General features: G+C 39.6%; 2 protein-coding genes across 12 annotated transcripts in view; both read left to right on the forward strand.

Annotated features, from left to right (window-relative positions):
- Nucleotides 1-17039, forward strand: part of LOC6573934 (cubilin) — a 54789-nt gene that overhangs the window by 22693 nt on the left and 15057 nt on the right. The window lies entirely within an intron of this gene.
- LOC26528103 lies at nucleotides 850-11567 on the forward strand. Of its 4 annotated transcripts, none has more exons than XR_004363716.2 (3): nucleotides 1356-1593; nucleotides 1715-1856; nucleotides 10562-10651. XR_004363716.2 is itself a non-coding variant. In XM_015167185.3 (2 exons), exon 2 carries the CDS (start codon nucleotides 10643-10645, stop codon nucleotides 10751-10753), a length of 111 nt encoding a protein of 36 aa, XP_015022671.1. In that variant the 5' UTR covers nucleotides 1363-1856; nucleotides 10562-10642; the 3' UTR covers nucleotides 10754-11567. The 4 variants fall into 4 exon arrangements, 1 of the variants encoding a protein (XP_015022671.1); XR_004363717.2 differs by having other exon boundaries at nucleotides 1356-1543; XR_001449576.3 differs by having other exon boundaries at nucleotides 850-1840; nucleotides 10562-10650.

Genomic DNA, 17039 nt, shown 5'->3' on the forward strand with positions numbered 1-17039 from the left:
TATTATTATTCAGATATCTAATTTTGTTGGTATTAATATAGAATATATCAATATATTAAGTATAGTTACATACCTTGTCCCAGACCAAACTACCTCTTTCGTCACTTATGTACATACATACATATAATTAAAAACAACTTTATTATAAAGTTTGGGTTGCACAGACAATAGGCTGCGACCTTTTCCTTTTCCTTCTTATTTTTTTATTTATTTTTTTTTTTTTTTTTTTTTTTTGGCAATTTGCTTGCCAGCCTTTGTTGTTGCGGTAAACTTATTAATTAAACGCGAACATAATTATTTAAGACAATGCAGCAGGGCACAGACAGCTGCTTAATAAAATTGAATTTGCGATCCTCAGTTTAAGGACTTACTTAGTCGGTTGGCGCTCAACAATTGCCTAATGTGCCAAAGCCAAAAGAAAAACAATAAGAGAAACAAACAGAAAAAAAAGCCAAAAGAAGAAAACATCAATACAAAGGCAAACAAAAGGAAATCAATGACAATTCCTTAAATGTCCCTCATTATTATCGCTAGCCGCATCCGAGCGGCGATTTAAGTAAATTCAAACGTCCGTCTGGCTGGCGGCTGGCGGCTGGCTCGTTACTGTCTTATCATTTGAGCCAGTTACGGCCGCTCTCTCTCTCTGTCTTTCTCTTTAGGCTCGCGTCTGCGCAATTCCAATGGCCATCTTATCACATCCGACGGTTATCAGTGCCTATAGAAATTGTTTATTGGGTAATACAGCCATTGTTTGGCGCGCAAAAACTGCTGACTATATGAGTATTGGCAGCATAATGGATTCTCTCTAATTTGCCAGATAATGAAAGCCAAACTTAATACTTAACATCTATGAAAGGCAACGCGGTGGCGTGTCAAGTGGCAACTTGTCGTCCTATTAGAAACAGAGCAAACGAAACAAATGAAATAAGCAACTCGCTGAGCCGTAGCTGTGGCAATTGTAACCAAAATCCAAAACAAACAACTTACAGATTCTGTCTGAGAAAGCCAAAGCGTAAGCCAAACAGAAGCTGTAAGTGGTGTAAGTGTGAGTGAAAGGGAGAATGCAGAGGAGAAATCCCTAAAGCGAATATGCTGTGCGAAAAAAATAGTAATAAAAGAATCATAAATTCAATTTGATTCAAGATTTATTGAATGTGAGTTGCGTTCATGCGATTGTCGAACAGCGGCAGCAGCCAAGCAGTCAAAGTTATGGCAAAAGCTTTCGCTTACTCAGTCCTTGCTATCAGACACACATTCAAACACACTGACACACTCACTTTGATATAAATCATCGACTCTCGTGCTCTCTCTTGCGCGCTCGGCTCTCACATGGCTTTATATTGCGTTGGCAGTGCACGAATCAACTCAGTCGATGACAGTCGGCCAGGCACGCAAGTCGCTTCAGCCAACGCTTCAGGAACAGCAGCAGCAGCAGCAGCAGCAGTCGCAGTAGCAGAGCAGCAGTCGCAGCAGCAACAGTCAAAGCCAAACTACAAGTCGTGTCGTGTGACAAGCTTCAGCAGCAGCTTAACCGTTACTTTTGGTTCGTGTTTCGGAAGAGTCGCTTGAAATTCGAAGAGATTGCTTAAAGTCGTGCGTCGTTTTTTTTTTTTTTTTTAATCGCTTCTATGCCTTTTTATGTTGCAAATTTTAATCTAATTTCATTCGCATTTTTCTTTGTGTGCACTATTCGCGCGTCTTTCTTCTTCTTCAGTTCTTTGAGCAATTGAGCTTGTACCGCGCGGTAACGATAAAGATTGAGAAGAAGAGCTTAAACCCAAAAACACAATAAACTGATACAGGACATCGTCTATTTGCGAGGGTTTCGCGCAAATAAAGCGTAAATATATCTAAATGTAATTCGAAAATTGTACAAAAAATTGGCTTTTCTGTGCACATTTGAGAATCGAGTGGTGGAAAATATTCGGAGTTTCGATGAGATCATGCAATAAACGAAGACGGATTACAAAACTTAGGCCAAGTGTACTACGGATATATACATAGACTTTATTTAACATTTAATTAACATACAGTATGTAATTCATATAACGAAACATCACATATTTGAGACAGCAGAAGAGCACTTAAAATTCAACTAATCCCAACCAGCTGCGACTCAGTGCTTACAATGCATAAATGATTGCACTTAAGGAATACTTCTATTATTAGTTGACTCAGCCGAATAGGCAAACAGATTTCCCCATTGTTAACAATGATTTCCATTTATTCGTCCTTTGCACAATGGAAAGGCAGACATGCGAGTGAGCGAGCGGGCGATTGCGACATCAAAGCAAATAGAGAAGTAGTTCGGATTAGCTGAGGACAATTGTAGAGGGGACTTATGGACCTGGACAAAGCCAACGCAATGTGAATTGTAAAATTGTTGTTTTACAGCTGGATCAGCACCAGTGTCCAGTCGGACAGTAATTGACTCTTATCTAATTGCGAATGCCTGTCTGCGACGCTTGACTGCCGCTGACAGGCGACGAGCAGTTGATTTGATAACGGTTCTTAAGCAACTAATTAAAATGCTTGAGCCACACGCGCTGAGCAGGATACCCCTGGGGTGTTGCCGTGCCTGAGAGATCACGATACTCCGAGTGGGTGCTCCTCTAGCAGAGCAATTTGCCAGTCGTTGCAAAGATTGAAACGTGCCAACTGTGCAAATAGTCAATCAATAGCCAATCGTTGCTTGTTTTGCGTTTGTGCATTTGTGGCTCTGTTTGTATAGTCGGCCAGGTGATAAGCAAACAGCATATCGAAGTGATAACCTCAACCCTTTAGCCAGCCTACGCAGAGAAACAGCCAACTGCTGCCACCTTTCCCTTTTTTTTTTTTGCCCTTTTTTCCTTTTTTTTTTGGCAACTTGTGTCTGCCACCTCTGCCAGCTTCAGCTAGCTGGTTTTCCAGCTAATGGAGAGATAAAAGTTGCTACGTGTGGTAAATGTTAAGACGAAAAGGCTGAGTGACGACGACTATAAATGATGCCTGACTCCGAGGCCTGTCTGAGGGTCTTACGCATAAATTATTTATTCATTTGCTGTCGCAGGGTTTTTGTGTGCATCGTTAAAATTTCTTTTTGGCTGGAATGGTTCCTCTTCCCCTTTGGCTTTTCGGTGTGTAGCCGCAGCTCTGGTTGACGAACTATGTATATTTCATAATAAGCTGCACTCGTTTAATTTTTATGCAGACTCGTGAAACTCTTTCTTGCCACGCCCAGCCTACGGCCACGCCCACGGCAACGCACACATGCTGAAGTGCGCTCCTCGGCTCATATGGCTGGCCGTATTTAGTGAATTTCTTGCCCCAATGAAATGCAAAGAAATATGCTAAGCATTGGGCGGCTGACTGGCCCTGCCTGCAGGGCGTGGCCATGGCAAAGTTTCCGTTTTATTTTTTGATTATTTCCGGTGCGCTGCGCCTTTTCATTACTATTTGCCGACGAAGGAAAGGAGAGGAATGGAAAGGAAAGGAAATTATTTTAATTTTTGCCTATTGGCATTGGGCGCACGTTGCGTATGCGTAACTTTTGAGACCACCAGCCCGAAATTAATTAGCCTGCTCAGCTCATGAGTAAAACGGTTTTTGTTTTCACATATTTGCTTTTAACTCGCTCCCTCAATTCTATTGTGGTTGTTTTTTTTTTTTTTTTTTTATTTTAATTTTTTTTTTTTTGTTTTTTTTTTTTTCCTTTGCCAGTGCAAATTTCCGGCCAGCTGGCCTAGTTGAAACACTTGCTGGCGCTGTCATGTGATATGAAAAATATAGAAATATATCGCAACTTTTTCATTACATCAACGTGATGCCTGTCAGCCAAGAAACTTTTTAGCCAACAAACTTTGCGCTGTGCACAGCACGCCACCGGCTCTGCCAGTGTCACTGCCAGTTTTAGGCGATGGGCGACTGAGCACGCCCACTACTCTAAATTGTATTTTCCTTGTAGATGGCGCTAATGAGTTCTCTGATTAAAATGTAATAGACCCCTATGCCCACTCCCGCTTCGGATGTCCTCCAACAATTTTCAGAAATTACCAAGTGGCTGTCAGCAAGACTCTAAGTCCCCTAATTAAAGTACTCACAGTTGCCTAATCGTGAGTAGCGCGAGTAGCGGCCTAATTGAAAACAGGTTAAAGACCAAATGGCAAGCGTTAAGTATACGACAAGTTAAACAGCATGTCTGCCAAATTAAAAGCAAACAATGCTGTTTATTTTGACGGAGGCACTGCACAAGAATTTTTCGAGAATTTTGAATCATAAATTTAATTTTAATTTACAATTTCTCATATACGCAAATTTATTGTCGCAGCTGTCGTAACTCCCAATCGCTTTTTATTGCATCAGACTCTGATTTATGAAATGAAAACTTAAACATATTTGAGAACTACTTATGTATTTATAAGCAAAGACGAGTCGAATGATATTGCCAATATACATATATATTTATTATTCAAGCAATCCAATCAATTAGCCAAAGGCATTTTCGCTTAGGTATGTAGCTGCAGTCGGTCAATCAATTTCAGGGCTACGTCATAAAAGTGCGAATGATACGACTTGACAGCATTACGAGGGCAAACTTGTCGAACTTTGGCATAGTCAAAAAAAAAGTTTTGCTGTGCCACAAATATCTCGGCTTCGGAATTGGCAAGAACTAAAACCGTATTACAACGATATCAATGAAGCACGTTAATGTGTCTGGCCCGCAAAGTCTGTGGCTATATTAAATATTAATAGCATAAGCACATAATTATGTCAGTAATAACGTGTCACTCACACGGATAAGCGCTGATTGTGTATTTCCATTAAATAAATCAATTCACCCCAAAGCGATTCCAGATGCCAATGCGTCCGCATGCAAGAGTCACTTTGAATTTAATCATGCATATGTAAAACCAATTGACTCATTTGCATTTCAATATTTTTGCAAATTAAATATGTCAAACGCAATATAAATGAAATGTGCAGAACTATGCTGGCTCATTCCGAATACTCTACACAAGTGAAATGAAGACATTGCAGACATTGCATAAAACTGCAGCATATAAAATGCAATTAGAAATCATATATAATTGTCAAGTAAGACTCAATCCAATACAATCATAGAGAGCGATACATTATTCTGCCATTTCTTTATCGTCATGCTGATCAGATAAATCTATATTGACTGATAATTTAGTGGTATATTAAAATTAAACTTAATGTTGTAGCAGGCCAACAGCATTTTGCTTTTCTTTTTTACTTTTTATACCATATTTCATTCTTCAGCATTTCATTCTTTTCTCCTTTTCTGTTAATATTGCCTTCACTATATTGTTAACAGTGTCGTATTTAGTATTAACAGTCCTGTTATGGAAAACTAGGCTACTCCATCACAAGACTGTTAATACATATGAGACTGTTAACAAATAAATAAAATAAAATAAAACGACTAGATTGAATGAATGAGACAAGCGATTAAAGAAGAAGCATAGCATTAAAGAAGAGTTAATCTAACTATAATTAACTTAATCTCCTTGCTGAAGCTGAACAGAAAATATTGTCAGCATATATATATGTATATATATTTTTGTGTTCCACGCTATGGCCAGCGTATTCCCTCGTCGTACAGCATCAGCAGTGTGACACTTGCTTTTCCCTGCATCGATGACAGCCAATTGTGCGGCGTAAAGTGAGCAGTCAGTAGTGGCAGATACTTAAGTGAGAATGTCATTTAGCCAAGAATTTCATCAATCTTCGTTGGGCGCCCGCATTGCTGCCTTGACGCACAAAGCGGCCAGGACATTGGCGTTGTCCTGCCTTGTACGACGATATCTTTTGAGTCATAAAAAAAAAGGCCTTTGTGTCACATTTGCGTAATCTTTAAAGCATCCGCATAAAGCAAACGTGAATGCGAGGCATGCAACAGGACAGGACAATGCTGTTGGCATGTGGAGGTAGCCTTACAACAGGAAACAGTGTGGCCTTTGCGCCGAGGTTAAATTGTCGCTCTGCCTCTTCCCTAATCGGTCTCATTCGCTTTGCATTTCATTGTCTCTATCTCTCTGTCTCTTTAAACGGCAGACGGGCGCTTAAAATTTAAGACAAAAGATTTTTGCTGAGATCTAGCTTAAGTGTAGTCAGTTGCGGAAATACTTACGGCGGGCACTTACACACACACATACTCACACGCACACACCTGGCTGTGTGTTTTTCGAAATCAGCAAAGCTCGCTGACTGCCTACAGCTGGCAGCTCTGCCTGAGACCTGACTAAACAAGTGCAATTATTTTAATGCACTTTTGACTTTTGACATTGCAAGACAACAGCTGCTGCTGCTGCAGCAACTACAACAAAAACATAGAGGACAATCTTGAAGCACTTTAAAGCATTTATGGCTGGCATTGTTTGTCTACAGGCGCTGAGCCGCCCATTGAGTACAACACTTGGCGGCACTGCCTCAAGGTCGCCCGCCGCCTGAACTTGCCCCAAATGCTGCGTCCCGCAATTACGCAGCGTTTACACTGCGCCAATGCAATTTTCTCTAGCTTGATTGTAGTTCTTTTTTTTTTTTATATACTCATTCACGAAAGTGAATCAGTATATTGGTTTTGTGCAATGTCCGTCTTGCTGTCCGTCCGTCTGTCCGTCTGTCCGTCTGTCCGTCCGTCCGTCTGTCCGTCTGTCCGTATGAACGCAATCTATTTCGGCGCTATTGAAGCTAGAGACTTGAAATTTGGAACACATACTCGTGTATATCTCCGATTTATAAAGTGTTAAAATTTTCCCGATCCGCCCACTAGGGGCGTGGCAAATCGGAAAATGCATTTTCCGATATACCAGAAATCATGTTAGTTAAAGAGCTAGAAAGCTGAAATTTGGTATGTAGGTCCGCGTCGACAACCCAAGATCACAAGCTATGGCGGATATATCTCCGCCCATTGGGGGCGTGGCAAATCGGATAAAACTGTATCTCCTAAAGTTGTAAACCTAGAATGCTGAAATTTTGCATGTCACCTAATGTTATGATTTTATAAAGTCTAAAAATAAAATTATAAGTCTACACCCATTAGAGGCGTGGCAAATCGGACCTGAAGATATAGTGATTTTTCAAATTCTGCTATTTTTTGGACACTATTGATGCCAGAGATCTCAAATTTTGTATATATACTCGGGCTGATCACCCAAGACCAAAAAGCTTTGTCGGATATATGTCCGCCCACAGGGGGCGTGGCAAACTGCAAAAATGTATATCTCCTAAAGTATAATAGCTAGAAGCTTCAAATTTAGATAGTTGAGTTACTGGTAGCCTCCTCTATCGATTCCCCAAAAAATAATTTTTACGCCTCTTTAGGGGCGTGGCATATCGAAAAATACCCTGTAATTTTCACTTTTTTTGAGAGTAAGCATTCAATCTTTGCAGTTAAGGTACTGTTATCTCGTTCTAGAAACTGACCAAAAATGAGGTGTTTACGCCCAGTAGAGGCGTGGCAAATCGGAAAAGCCTGTATATTCTACAGTATTAGAGCGAAACTTAACTACTAAATTGTTGATGGGATGTGAATGAGTATTCCGCAGTCGGTAACGCCCGACTGCAACGTTCTTACTTGTTTTTTTTTGTGCTTACTTAAAGTCCTTCTGTGGCTGTCGCTGTTGCTCTTGACACAAAATTGAATTCGTGTTGGCTTGAAAAATTTGCCAACGTCACCCGCAGCTGATGATGTCGATGGCTACGCACCATCAGACACTGGCAGCGCCTTTTTATTCCGAGCCGTCCCTCCCTCCTCCAAGCCAGCATAAACAAATTTCTGCAAATGCTCGCATAAAACTTACGAAATTGCAAAACGTATTTTTTGCTTTGCCCGTCCGGGAATAGGGAAAGCGTGGTGTGTGTATTGTTTTATTTATTATTATTATTTTTTCGGTTTTTTCGCTTGTGTGTGAGTGTGAGTGTGTGTGTGTGTTTTTTGTTTCTTCTATCTGTCGGGTGACGCGCTGTCAGTTGGGCGTTGTCTGGCCGTCATGTCCTCTTGTGGCGCGACGCCTTCAAAGCCAGCTGTTGTTTCCGAGGAAGGCGCTAATTTAATTAAGATCCGTCGACAAACCGGCAGGCGATATATGTCAGTAAAATGTGCTGTAGGTCTTTGAAGTGCGCCATCCACTCTGACTCGGATACTTTGCTGCTTCTCTTGCCTTCAGTTCCCTCACAAGAACAAAAACAAAGTATGAATCATTTTTAGGTTTATTATCGTTTGTCATTAAACAACAGCCAGCAACAACAACAAAAGCTGGCAATATGTTACGTATACGCAGCGTCTGTTTAGCATATTTACATTTTCGAGCGTTGCTTGCTTTACCTGCGTAAGCTGCACATAAACTGATAAATTGACTTATTGCAAAATAATCGACTCTGGCAAAGCATCCTACCCGTCCTGCCACTCCCCGCCTTCTCCTCTTTTTATGACATATTTGGCTTTATGATGTAGTTGAATTTAAAATTTTTCAAGCCGCAGCTCGTGAGCAGACAGCGGCGCATAAATTATGCCCCGCCTCATTTGCCGCGCAGCAGGGCGCATTTAGTTGAGGCAGTTGCTGCCGTTTCATTAATATTAATTGACCAATTCAAAAGGAACAGCCAAAAGGGACATGACCGGAGCGAAAAAAAAACTATGTCGGGTTTATTTAAAAAAGAGCCCAAAATAACAAATTTGTTTTGGGCATTGTTAAGGAAAAATGCACATAAATAAAAGCGGGAATTAGGCCAACGGCAAGCCAAATAAAATAACGTTAAAATATGTAAAAATAGCAGCGGCTGGCAAATCGGAATTTCTGCCCAAATTTTTGGGTCAATTATTAGATTGCATAGCCGAGTTATATAAATGAGGTAGAATCTACAATACGGCATGTGTGACTAGCCTTAGATATTTGCTGTGGGTGGGCGTGCCTGGCGCCCCTTTCTAAATGTCGCTTGAAATTGAAAATACGAAATGTTGTCCGCTCAGCTCCCAATGGCTGTCAGGAGAGTTTCCCAGCTGCCTCAGCGCCAATAGCCCTGTCCAAATATTCAATTGAGAATGTTGTCTGCTTTTATATTTATATTTTGATTTCTTTTTCTCAATCGCTCTCCCACTCTCTCTTTGTCTCTCTCTCTCTCTCTCTCTCTCTCTCTCTCTCTCTCTCTCTCTCATTTTTATTCATCGTCGACTGTCAGCAGCTGTGGCCATTCACTGCTGTTGCTGCATTAGTTTTTATGCTCACCTTTGGAGCTGGAGGTGGGAGGTGGGCGATGGGAGCTGGAAATAACTTTTCCAAACTGTGTTTCTCCTTCATTCAGTTTTTTTATTATTTGAGCTGCAGTTGGTTTCACTGTTGTTGTTTGTCTTGATGTAGCTAAGTCTTTTCCCATTGCCAAACTGTCAGCGTTATTTTCATTTCTCTCGTATACTTTATATATATTATATAATTTATATTTATATATATATATGCGAGCACTTGATTCTAAGCGCACACAGGACATGGAATTATTGATATTGGCAAATATATTTATTTTCCATTTTTATTTTCACTTTTATCAACTTTGCTGTGAGCTTAACAAACATTTGTTGTGCTGCTCGACAGTCTCGTAAAGTTTTGTACATGATTGAATTCCTGTGGGCTCATAATCGAATTATTTCTACACATTTAAACTAGTTTTCCTTTCGCTACTTTTTTTTTTTTTTAATAGAGCTTGTCAAGCCTTGCCTTGCTTGATAATTGAATTTTCCCGCTGTGTGCACTTCGTCCACTCAGCGGGAAATTAAGTGAATGACTTTGTGTCAATTATCGAAAGGGTTGGCCGCGCAGCAACCCCTGCTGTTAGGTATGTTGTTGTCAAAGGCGTCATTGTTGGCCGAGGGCAGGTAAATTGACACTTGATATTACAGAGAGTGCAACAACCAACAACAGTGTTATCTGAGCCACAAATGCCACTCGTAGGCATTGTGTTAACAACTCCACTGATCCAATGCCAAAGAGAAACAAGAATAGCGACAGAGGCATTAATAGACGGCTTGAGTCAGTCGTCTATCTCACTATTATTGGTTGTGATTTTTGGCAAATTTCCACTTGTGCGCCTTCTGATAGACTCTGGCTCACACACACACACTCACACACATACATATATATATATATGTATATGTATATGTAGCCTGCGCACAATGCGAACGTCGACGTATGACAAGTTTTGGGCTGTCCACAAGCTGTCACAGCGCACACGTTGGTGGGAGTGGGAGCGGGAGGGCGGGTAACCGGAACCTTAGCCGAGGCATTTTACGCACAGTCAAGCGACTGATAGGCAGTCCTCGAAATTTATGGTACGCAATTTGTTTCGGCCCGCCCGCAGCCATGTGAGGGCATATATCAATGCCAACAGAGAGCATGTGTCGGGAAGTTATGACAAGTAATTGGGCCTGGGTTAGTCCCCACGGATGATCTCAACTGTGCACAGGCTAGGTCAACAAGAAAAAAAAAAAAAAGAGCAAAGAAAACAATGGAAAAAGGTAAAAAGGGTAACACAGTACAACAACAACAAATCTCTGTATCTTACACAGCAATTAAACGGAAAATAGACGCAGCGAAGCTAAGATCTTCGGGCTCCTGTTGAGGCAGACGGTTTCCACTTAAACGTCCGAATGAGTAACAGCGCTATGGTGGCCGTGGCCATTTGCTGCATCTTGGTGCTCCTGGCGGTATTCATTGTCATCATCATAGTGGTGGGGCAGCAGTTCGAGGAGCCCAAATGAGACATGCTCCAGCTGGGACCTGGCAACTTCCCAGATGGATAACACAGATCGACAAACTGTTAATTGTCATGGCACCAACCAGTGCCAACCATCAACAAAAACAACTACAACAAAAACATGATGAAGAGGAGAAGCTGATGCATTATACCGCCGTCGTCCATCGATGTCCACATTACCAACCATACGAGTCACATCTAGAATCCAAGGTCATCCCATATGAGGCGAATGGGCTAGAGAATGAGAGAATCGTCAGAGATCGAAGGAGAGCGCTACAGCGCTATTAATCGAAGAAGAAGAAGTAGAAGTAAAAGTAAAAGTAAAAGTAGAAGAAGAAGAAGACATCCCAACGTCAGTACCCATTGGCTGTGATGTGAAGTTTTTAGACAAATTAAAAATCAACAAAATTTGGATCATTCCTCATGCCGCAAAACACATCTATAAGTAGACGTTTACCTTGTGTGTTTGTTAAATGTTGTTATGAGCAAATCAATATTAAAAAACCCTATATACATGTTTACATAATTTATAATAATATGTATATACATATACATAGTTATGGGTAACCCAACCGTCGTAACATCGCGATTTTATACAAGTGTTGTTAACAAATTTTTATTGATGTTTTATTGATGTTGCATTCAACTAAATACACACAAAGACACTTGAACAGTTGCAGACAAACACACTCACAAACACATACACTCAAGCCAAGTAAAAATGTAAGCAAAATAAATTTATATAAACGTCTCAATTGACAACTATGCCAAAGTCTAAGCACGCAACATGTGGCCAGGCTGGATGCTGGACAACAAAAGGAAAATAAAATAAATAATAAATGAAATATAAATGAAACGCATACGAATCGTATAAGCAAGCAGCAAACTATGTAGCAGAGGCAAGAGGCAAGTGGCAAGAGGCGAGAGGCGAGAGGCGAATGCAGCAAGACAAGGACAAGGACAATAGCAAGCGCAACCAATGAGCTCAAGGCAACACTGCTCAAGCCTAGGATACTCGAATTAATGTATGTAGATGGATGGAGAGATGTAGTAGGAAATGTATATGGATTTATAAGCAATCGCACTTATTAATAGCAGCAACTGGAAATTGTAGGAGCATGAGAATCAGAATCAAAGCTGTTGGCATAGTTCTAGTAAATGATATGCATTTTATATATCAAATAACTTTTGGATAAGTTTTATGTGTGTGAATTAACTCATATATGTGTATATATATGTAATGATATACATATATGCATATATGTATGTATGTGTATAGAAATATGAATAACAAATTAATAATACATATGGTTACATATACGTAATTATTTAATTTTCGATGTATACTAAAGAGTTCTCTATGTGTCTGTTTGAACAGCATCCCGTATACCCGAACAACAAACGAGATAATTCAATTTTAAAGTTATGTGAAACAACAACCAGAATAACCAGTAAATTCGATATAAAATTAAAATACATTTTATGCGAAACGTACGCGCGTTGTAAACAAATATAATATCTATTCAAATAAATTAACCAAATAAATTGCAAGCCTCGTTTTTATTATGAAGTGCTCAAAGCTGAAATCTGATATCAGTAATTATGCATATTTAGGTAAGCAGAATTGGCCAGAATAAAAAAAAAAAAAAAAAAAAATTTGATTGGATTCATTTCATCTAAACAGCAACATCTAAACAGACCTTATTTTATGGCAATTGAAAATATTGTAAGACACGGAAAACTACGCAAGATTGTGGGAAAAAAGTGGGAGAGTAAAGTCTCGGATAAAAATGGAATTCAATTCGAATGCTTTAGAAATCCCTCAGGTATGCGCTTAACAATATACAGGTGTTGGTTGTCGGTGTGCAGCTATGCAGCAAGTTCATTTCAAAGGCCACGTAGCTGCTGCAGGCAGTTGCAAGCTCACATACACATACACATGTCTACTTGCCCCCAGTTTTAGATATTACAACGTTATAAATTGCTGTTGTTGGCAGTAAAAAAAAAACACACAGTAGTTGCTGCCAGGAGACTAAAGCCGGAGCGTGCAGCGACAATAAAGTTTTATTAGTGCAGGTGCTGTCAATGATGTTCGCCCACCTGGTTGATTAAAATGGCAACGTTAAGCGTTGCTTGGCGAAGAAGGCTTTAAACTCTGGCGGGCCTATGGGGCTCAGCCATGAAACATTCCTGTATAGTCCAATTCTTCAGTCATTACGTGAGAGCTTTGTACTTACTTAAATTAATTAAAATATAATTAAACACGGCTGTTAACAGCAAAGTTAATTAATTAAATGTATACATAATTAAACAAAGCTATGAATCTAATATTTGTTTTTGGCTTCTACTTTGAGCTGAATCTTAATGAAACTGGAATTCCATCAGACTTGACGTATAACCCATATCTGACTTTCCTTAACTTATCCAGCAACTCCGTGCATTATCTCAGCTATAAAGTTTATTTAAAGGCACCTGTGCTTAAACTTGTCATGAGTATTAAACTCTCTTCTTCTTTATTTGTATATGTCACACACGAATTCACGGGAAGCCGTCACTCTACACAATGCGTAAAATTAAGCTGAAATTAGGATTGTTTACTTGAATGATTGATATTTCGCAGAGCCGGCATTTCGCTGTGCCCTGAGGTCGTGTATTTAAGATGTTGACATTTGCTTTCCAAAAGTTCTTCAATTTGGTTGACAAAGTGGGGGAAGGACGGTCTCATGAGGGGAACTGCGATAGGAAAGAGGCTTCGGTCTTCTCCTAAAAAATGTATGGCTTTTTGTTGGCTGAATCGGATAAAAATTGAGTTCTTGAATGGAAAACTTTATGATTTGAAATATATTTATATAAATATATTTTATTATGTTAAATCATAATATAGAATTGAGTTCTTGCAAAACTTTATTATTTCAATAAATAAAAGTTAAGAATATATTTTATTATGTTGGTTCAAATGTAAAATAAAATTGAGTTCTGGAATTACTTTATGATTTAAATAAATAAAATTTAAAAATATAAGTTATTGAATCAGAATATATGTATTTGAATTTCATATTAAAATAAGTTTTATACTTTAAAATAAAATGTATAACATTCTAAATAAAACTAGACACCAATCATTTATCCATTTCCATAACATTTACGGCTACTTAAGGATCTTCAACTCGAAAATCAGATTTAGTTTTGTTTCACCTGCTTCATGAAACTGAAGTCAATTGGGTTGCGTTGTGTTGACTGGGCCGAGACGCCTGTGTCCGTTAGATTTCCGTTTGAAAGCATCAAGTAATCATAAAGTGATGGAAATTCAATTTACACAATATTAAATATGGCAAGTGGGCAAAGTTGAGAGCTTACTGGGCGAGATGGGAAAGGCTGCAGGCAGCGAATGCTAAGGTGGCAATTTGGTACTTTTTGTAAGCGAAATTAAGTATGTGTGTGTGTGTGTGTGTGTATGGGTGGGTGTATGTGTGTGAGTGTGGTTTATTATTATGCAGATTAGGCTTAGGTCGCTTGGTTTACCTTTACAACACTCTGAGCTGGCATACGAACAGTGGGCGTGGCAGTGTGTGCGCATGTGTGAGTGCGCATAAAAATCTACACACTTTTAGCTCTGTCGCTTCCCCTTTCCTGTTCTCCTGTCATCACCTGCCCTCAAATGAATATATGTAAATTGTGTTTCATTTTGAGTTTTGCTACCGTTTCTGCAAAAAGTCCTCAAATACATACATATAGATATATACGTGTGTGCGTGGGTGTGTAGAAATATTTACACATACACATTTAAGGGCAGTCGATGCCTTGACTAAAATTCAACCTCACATCAAATGTCACGTTTTATGAATATGCGTTTGCATGGCAACAATTTGTGCATTTTGCTCTTAATACACTCAATGTCCTCGACGTGCCCAAGTATTCCAATGCCGTCGTTGAGTTTATGCAAATATCGAGGGCTTTGCAATTTGTTTGTGCTTTGACGTAAAATCACATTGCCCAAACGTATGTAATTGCGACTGTTAGTAGTTTGTAATTAGCTGTCAACTGATTCGAACGGGCCTGGGCCAACTGACTATGCAGTTATATTATTCGAATTTCGAATTGGATTCGAACTGGGCTAGATGCGAAAACCAATTACCGAAAGGAAATAGTCCAATTAGAAACCAAAATCGAAAACAAACGAAAAAAAAGTGGAGAGTTAGCTTAAGAGTTAAGCATTCAATTTTGAAACAGTTTTTATAGGATATCTCTCTCGCTCTCTCTCTCTCCGAAAACATTTTCATAGGTTTTATATGTATCTCTCTCAATCTATTTAGTAACAAAACGGAGAGTTGGCTTTTGAATTAAATATTCAATTCAGAATCACTGCTAACAATTTAATTCAATCTCGCTCTCTCTCTCTCTCTATCTCTTTTTCTCTCTCTCTTCATACTTAAAAAATGGAGAGGGTTTAATACCATTCGGAATCAGTTTTCACTTTTTAACTATTTCTCTGTCTCTCTCTCACTTTCTCTATTCAATACCGGAAAAGTTTTAGCTTTTATCTCACTATCTCTTTCTCTTTCTCTTTCATTAATAAAAACAAGAGTTGGCTTCCGAATTAAATATTCAATTCAATTCAAATCCAATTAGTCTTTGCTATTGGTACTTCTCTCTCTCTCTCTCTCTCTCTCTCTCGCTATCTCTCTTTCTATTCCTATTGTGAAATCATTCAGCTCTTTTTATTCGAAGAATTTTGTACACAATTTAAATTTGGCTCATTTGCATGGCCAAATTGAACAATGTTAATTTGCATGGGCGATAGCGTCAAGAAATGCACTCACTGATGCGTAAACTGCAGATAGAGAATGTCCAAAGACATTTAGGCCAGTTGTGGTAGATGGCCAACAACAACAACAACAACAGCAAAGACAACAAAAATTGCGACATGTCTAATGGACTGAAATTTAATGCAGTTTTGTGTAATGCGGCAAAAATCGCTTTTGGCATTATTGACATATAAAAAATGCTGGGCATTAGGCAAAGCTCAAGTCAAAACAACACCTACACACAGAGAGAGAGAGGGGGGAGAGAGGGAGAGGGAAGGAGGGACAAGTGACTGTGCGCTCTCGAAAATGCCGCTGAGTCAACTGTCAATTAATCAATGCTGGCTGCCTGGCAAATGCTGCCGTTTTGGCCATCAATTTAATGTGTGCACGTTAAGGCTGAAGGCGGGAGGTGGCAGGTGGGAGGTGAGGAGTGGTAGGCTGGAGGCACTGCCTGTAGCCAGCGGCTAGCAGCGGCACAGCTGTCAGTGTGGGCGTGGCTGTAACAAATATTTGGATTTTCAAAAGCAACAAAAAATGGGGGAACCAAAAAAAAATAAACAACAATAAATATATATATTACAACGTTATGCCGCGAAAATAATACACAGATTTACGATACTTGTACAACCGCCACACCCACACAGACCTATGTGTGCCTGTCTGTGTGTGTGTGTGCGTTTGTTTGTTTGTGCACAGCTGAGAATACATAAGAGAGCATATTTTATTTTTGACATTTGTCTGTTGCCTACCTTGTGGCATGGCCCGTGCATTTTAATGGCACGCCCGTAGCGCGCATTGTGCTACAAATTTATGGGCATTTATTGAGCATAAGTGTTGGCAATTCACAGAGCAGCTGCGTGCCGTTCATTATGGAAGCCAATTTTAAATTGGGCTACGAAACGTCGTACAGATAGCATTTTAATAAGCACGCCCACTGCCGCCGTGATGTCACTCGAAGCTCTAGCTGTAGATGAAGATGAAGATATGGGTGTGTGTATGTGTTTGTGTGTGTGTGTTGAAATGAAGATTTATAAACCTCTCAGCGTGGTTTTCTGGCCTGGGTCTAACGTGTGGGTTCAGCAAACCCATAAATCTTGTGCAGAATCTTGTTTAGTTTATTGAATTATCAACGGGATCCAGTATTTGTGTGTGTGTGTGTGTAAATACACTTTTGCGTATGTATGTGTGTGTGCGTGTGTTTGAGTCTGGCATAAAACTAAACGAAATATCAAACACGTGCGCCGGCACTTATGTAAATAAGTTCTGCCTCTCAACTGATGAGCGAGGTCGGAGATAAAGAAAGGAGAGCTCATATATTTATAGTTTTATTTGTCTTTATATTTTGCGCTTTGTCTTATCAACACCAACATCAAGATGTCGTCTGCTAGTTACGCAGCTGCGCCTTATTTTCGGGACTTATTTAAAGATATCCATTGTGTTGAGCTCACGCACAACTTAAATATATGCTCAGCATTCGTCAAATTG

The sequence above is a fragment of the Drosophila mojavensis genome, unplaced genomic scaffold (genome assembly GCF_018153725.1).
Source record: "Drosophila mojavensis isolate 15081-1352.22 unplaced genomic scaffold, ASM1815372v1 contig_277, whole genome shotgun sequence".
NCBI classification, from domain to species: Eukaryota; Metazoa; Arthropoda; class Insecta; order Diptera; family Drosophilidae; genus Drosophila; species Drosophila mojavensis.